This window comes from Oncorhynchus keta, chromosome 34 (assembly GCF_023373465.1).
Source record: "Oncorhynchus keta strain PuntledgeMale-10-30-2019 chromosome 34, Oket_V2, whole genome shotgun sequence".
Classification (NCBI taxonomy): Eukaryota; Metazoa; Chordata; class Actinopteri; order Salmoniformes; family Salmonidae; genus Oncorhynchus; species Oncorhynchus keta.
The window spans coordinates 37261936-37267935 of NC_068454.1; the positions used below are offsets into that span (position 1 = coordinate 37261936).

The window sequence follows — 6000 nt, forward strand, 5'->3', positions numbered from 1 at the left end:
TCTAACTACTAGGCTACCCTGACGCCCCACTTGATGAAGAGCTTTGTGAATAGATGTCCTTACTTTAAGTTAATTAAATAGGTGTAAAATAAAAAAGATAACGGTGAATTATTCCAATGATAGCACCTATTAGCATGGCGGCTAATGCATCTAGGCCTACAATAAATCTGACAGAGTATATATTTAGATATAAATATGGCTCTGGTCTGACAAATTAAAACATTACAGATTGTATAACCACATCATAATATGAATCAACCAATAATTATACTATTTGTTTCATTGTAGGAAATTTCATAAATAAATAATTGTTACATTTGAGTATTGTTACAATACTCTATACGGCTTTTACTAACAAACAGCTAACCTATTTCAGGTGACATACTAGTCTATTCATGGATCGTAAATGAAAAACACGAAGGCTACATGGCTTTTATACTGACAAAATGACAGCTATATCAGGTGATATAATAGCCTATTCATGCATCAATGAAATCGGCCATTGTTCATTGTTTAAGCCCCAAAAACGGTATTCTAATTCCAACGATTGAGATAGTCCACTTCATTTTTCTCAAAACATCCACAATGTTTGTGTTTTTTAATGAACACCCTTATTCCCATTCCACTTCTACAAATATTTAAGAAGCCCATATTACATAGTTTTCATTATAAACTAGGTGGTTCGAGCCCTGAATGCTGATTGGCTGACAGCCGTGGTATATCAGACCGTATACCATGGTTATGATAAAACACTTATTTCTACTGATCTAATTCCGTTGGTAACCAGTTTATACTAGCAATAAAGCAGCTCGGGGGTTTGTGGTATATGGCCAATATACCACGGCTAAGGGCTGTATCCAGGCACTCCGCATTGCGTCGTGTTAATGAACAGCCCAAAGCCGTGGTATATTGGCCATATACCACAAACCCTCGGGCCTTATTGCTTAAAATAATCACAGTACATAGCGACTACAATTATTTTAACCCGTCATATTGACTCCAAAAGGTTAGTTCATATGATTTTAGCAATAGATGGATCACACAGTGTATAGCCTTGTACATCACGGCAAGGACTTCCGCCTCAAGCGTTGTGATAATCCAGAGAAACTCTGGGGGGCGCCAAAGGACGCGTAGACAACGTTTCCATGCCCCCACTGGTACATTACCGTACCGAATACAATATCCATTCCCGATAACCTTAGCTATAAGAGCATTCTCCCTCTAAATCTGAGACTGGTCAGGAGACAGAGCATCACCTCGATGTATTCTTTACATTAAATCGAGTTTTTCAAATAATAGAGATCTACAGGCAGCACATCGGGAGACTAATCATCACGATATTAGGCTAATACCACAATCTTTGATAACAGAAAACACAATGTAATTGCAGCCTGTCCAACATATACCTTTGACTATAGGATCATTTCTAAAATATGTACGACACCAAATAATATAAAATAAGCCTGATTATAATACAACTCCAAACCTGCAGTAAAATAGGTCATATTTTATCAGGAGGGGTTTAAATTAACACAATTACACATCATTATTCCACGATTGAAAATAACAAATACATAAGAAAAAAAACGAGTATTCGTCAGGCATAATTTAACTCCGTGGGCCTACTGAAGCAATGAGGATAATATAAGACTACCTTAAAGGGTCAATTCGTAGTTGAAACAATAACAAAGCGACTCCCTGCCACTGTTTGGGTAAAAAGCAGAAGGATGGGGATGGATAATTGAACCACTCTCAAATTCAGACAGGGTTATGGGTGCAAGGACTAACCATCCATAATATCTAAATTATAGTTTTAACCATGTTTTGAGGCTATACAGTGTTTGTTTAAATTTGATTTGTTTACAAACAGTGGAGTAAAACAAGCTTATATTTTGGGTTATGATGGGTACGACAGTTGAGCAAGTTCATGAGGCATTTAGTTATATTCTTCAAGAATCAGTATAATTAATTTATACGTATAAAAATGCATGTAGAAACAGCAGATTGCCCCTTTAAAGAAACTGCTAACACCACACGCATATGTTATAACTTCCTATTTTATCTGCATTGTTTAAAATATAGTGTAATGATGATCTCAAAATGTATTTTTATTACAGCGAGGAATATAAAACAAACATGCAAAAATGATTAGGACAAATTCACATGATCATAAAAGTGAAATTCGGTTCAGAATTATCACGATCATATCTCGCATTTTAATTCTATTAAATGGATCTCACAAAATAACATTCAGTAATAATGTATCATTCGAGAATGCCTTAGTGAAATGATCGATGGAGAAAGTGAGAATAAAAGAGAAAGACAAACAGACTGAGGGGCAAAGAGAACAGAAGGGAGAAACAATAGAGAATCAAAGCATAATGATATTCCTAAATGAAGAGGGAAATGTTGCCGCGCTCATTTTATTAATCAGACTGTCAATTTCACCCCAGAGGCCAAACCCAAGAGCAATCTTAAACAGACTCAGATCAACCCAGGGACACGCGCTCCACTCCTCACTTCTCCTCTTCCTCTCCACTTGGATATATATTCGTCTGACCGCAGGCCGCCTCCATCATCAACTGACAGCCTTCTCGTATTTATTTGCTTATAAACCTGTTACAATAAATGATCATTCGAGCAGCGTCACGCGCATCTTAACGACGAGCAGCAACCACTTTTTGATGAATGACATTTTGGGCTAGAAAGGATGCACGGGTCATTTTAAACAGTCATTCATTGCTCGCATTGGCATTCTTACATTTTTTCCCCCGTCTCGCTCATAAAAAGGTGTTATATTATTTAGAGACAGTTGCTGAGCTGAATGCGGATTAGCTCCGCCACAACTCATCGGAGCACCAGCCCTGGAAATTGTGTTTCTTTCTAGAAGGCTTAATGATGGAGAGGATAAGAAAAGAGATGATTCTGATGGAGAGAGGTCTGCACAGTCCCGTGCCTGGGAAAAGGCTCTCGAACCTGTCAGACTCCGCTGGAAATTCAGTGTTAGAGGCCCTCGAAAATTCTCAGCACAGTGGTCGCCTAAGCCCGAGAATAAGTTCCGCCTCGCTTCATGGAAGTCTCGGGGATATTCCAACCAAAGGCAAGTTCGAAATCGACAGTATTTTCGGTGCCCACCACAACAGCGAGAATACTTCTTCCGCGGAGATTTCATCCTCAGAAAGCAGAAAGAAAATTCACTTATACCCAGAAGTTTCTCAAGACTCAGATATGAACAGTGATGTGGAGGTGGGATGCCCATCGCATCGCTCTCCCAGTCAACACAAGGAAAACAACAACAAAGGTAACATTCACTCTGAATGAAGATTTACTGACGAAATAAAACATTTCAGAGAAATGTATATTCTATGATATCTTAAAACGGAAAATGGATTAGAATAAACATATTATCGTAATAACAAATGATAATAATAGCAACAGCAATAATAATAATGCAGGCTTATACAACAACTAATACTGGCTAATAATTGTATCTTTCATTTTCAAATATTTCACCGATATTGCTACAAAAATATTGCTTGTTAATTTGTCATTTATTTCATAGGCATCGTCTCGCGTGAAAACATATTACATCAAGAAATGTATAATAGCCAACATACACAATGCAACTTCTTATATAACCTACATGAAACTATCAAATAACTTTGCATATTTATTTCCTAAAGGGTTTTCTGACAATAATTCTGGAGGTTCCAACACAAGTTCATCCTCCCTTTCCAATCATAACGGCAATGGAATGAGCTCAAACATGTCAAATGCCGAGACTAGACGGTACCGGACTGCGTTCACCAGAGAACAAATAGGAAGACTGGAGAAAGAGTTTTACAGGGAAAATTATGTCTCAAGACCCAGAAGATGTGAACTGGCCGCATCACTGAATCTACCTGAAACTACAATAAAGGTATGTTCTCTTATATGCATATTTTAATGTATAGAGCTGTGCCTAATATATTAACTAAAATAATATTGTATCACAAATATTTAGGACTATAGACTAGGCTACAATTATATTCAGATGCACACTACATTCAGATACACATGCTGATCAACATTCATGTATCAAAACACATACACACACACACACACACACACACACACACCCTCACACACACACACACGCACACAAAGCAAATGTATAAACTAATCCGTTGGTAATTCACAATGTGAGCAGGTGGCCTTCTCGAATATAATCTGAAATTCATCTGAAATTAATCTATGAATCTGAAAAATCACTGTCAGAGGCACTTCGTTGGACTTCATTTATTCAACTTGCTGATTTGTTTAGGGGTCCCTAAAAATAAACACTCACAAAAAATTGTACATTGACCTATACGTTGAAAACACATAATTATATCAAACGTACATGAGCTATGTTTACGCAGGTTCTTTGTTATACTACACACGACTATTCTGAACATTGGGAGAATGCATGGAGAGTCGACCCGGTATTTTGTATTGCGTAAATGCTGTGCTACCAGGCGGGTTGGATAGAATAGGGTCCCATTAAACATGAATGATAATTCTCTGTCTGTAGGTATGGTTCCAGAACAGGCGGATGAAGGATAAGAGGCAACGTTTGGCGATGTCTTGGCCCCATCCAGCAGATCCAAGCTTTTACACCTACATGATGACGCACGCGGCAGCCACCGGAAGTCTACCATACCCTTTCCATTCCCACATGCCTCTGCACTATTACCCGCACGTTGGTGTCACAGCAGCTGCCGCTGCCGCAGCTGCGTCTGGTGCTGCATCGTCACCTTTCGCTACCTCCATTCGCCCTCTCGATACTTTCCGTGCACTCTCCCATCCTTACTCACGCCCAGAGCTTCTCTGTGGCTTCAGGCACCCAGGACTTTATCAGTCACCCGCAGGCCTCAATAGCTCTGCGGCAGCATCAGCAGCAGCGGCAGCAGCAGCATGTGCAGCCGCGGTCAGCGCGCCATCAGCCACTGGCCCATGCTCCTGCCTCAGTTGTCACAGCAGCCAAGCGGCCAGTGCGCTAGGCTCCAGAAGTACCAACTCTGACTTCACCTGCACAGCATCTGGGCAAAGATCCGAGAGTGGATTTTTGCCGTATTCTGCAGCTGTCCTGAGCAAAACCTCCGTTCCATCACCAGATCAGAGAGAGGAATCTTCACTAAACAGATAACTCATCACTGGAACTTCAAAAACAAGTTCAGTTACTCATGTTTTCATGCTCTGTGGTTAGTTTATACATCCATCTATGACTCCAATATTTGGGGGACAAATAACGGTAATTCCAAAACAATTAGGCTAACTTAATTAGCAAACACTTAAATATTTGTTTTTACAATAAACAAAGATTTTCTAGGCACTAGGCTATTCGGGAAAAAAATACAAAAATGTTGCATTCAACAGAAATATCATGTTAGACGTTTTAAACTGCCAAAAAGTGTAAACATTGGTAAGTGCTAAATTTACAATAATTGAAAGGACTATTTTGTTAGTGCAGTGGTGATGAAGCTTTATTTTTCTTCATTCACACCTGGATTCATGTGCCTTAAAACCTAGAAATAACTATCTAATTCGGTGATAGGCCCACGGTACTTGGTTATTAATTCGGCCCACGGTACTTGGCTACTAATTCGGCTTATCACATCGACTGTGATTGACTAACTAATGTTTATTGTTCGTCACTAATTAAAACAATAGTTATTTTCATTTTACATTTTTTGATTCGTAGGCTAATCATAATTTCAAATGAATGCCAATGAACACAAACGTATCTAAATCAAGCCACATCCTAAATTCGTTATTTATCAATTTATGTCAATATATTTTCCCCAAGTAGGCGATCCAAATTCTAATAATAGCCTATACATTTTTCAAAATACCCAGTTATATCTTGGTATTAAGGCACTGTAAAAATAACCATTGTTTCTTGTCGTCTGCATTTATCAAATAGATGCTGGGCATTGCTTTTCTCTGTTAATAAATATTTTTCCGTGTAGTCTCGTTCTT

The 6000-nt window shown here is 38.7% G+C and overlaps 1 protein-coding gene across 1 annotated transcript; it reads left to right on the forward strand.

The window, feature by feature from the left end:
• Positions 1-2611: 2611 nt before the first annotated feature.
• evx2 (even-skipped homeobox 2) lies at positions 2612-5416 on the forward strand. The gene is made up of 3 exons (XM_035749123.2): positions 2612-3301; positions 3684-3919; positions 4553-5416. Exons 1-3 carry the CDS (start codon positions 2896-2898, stop codon positions 5165-5167), a joined length of 1257 nt encoding a protein of 418 aa, XP_035605016.1. The 5' UTR covers positions 2612-2895; the 3' UTR covers positions 5168-5416.
• Positions 5417-6000: the final 584 nt, after the last annotated feature.

Excerpts from the sequence above, each read along its gene's own strand:
- evx2 (XM_035749123.2), top strand. The coding sequence starts at position 2,896 with ATGATGGAGAGGATAAGAAAAGAGATGATTCTGATGGAGAGAGGTCTG. Across the intron at positions 3,302-3,683 it reads CAAGGAAAACAACAACAAAG|GGTTTTCTGACAATAATTCT; the intron begins GTAACATTCACT and ends TATTTCCTAAAG. Across the intron at positions 3,920-4,552 it reads TACCTGAAACTACAATAAAG|GTATGGTTCCAGAACAGGCG; the intron begins GTATGTTCTCTT and ends CTCTGTCTGTAG.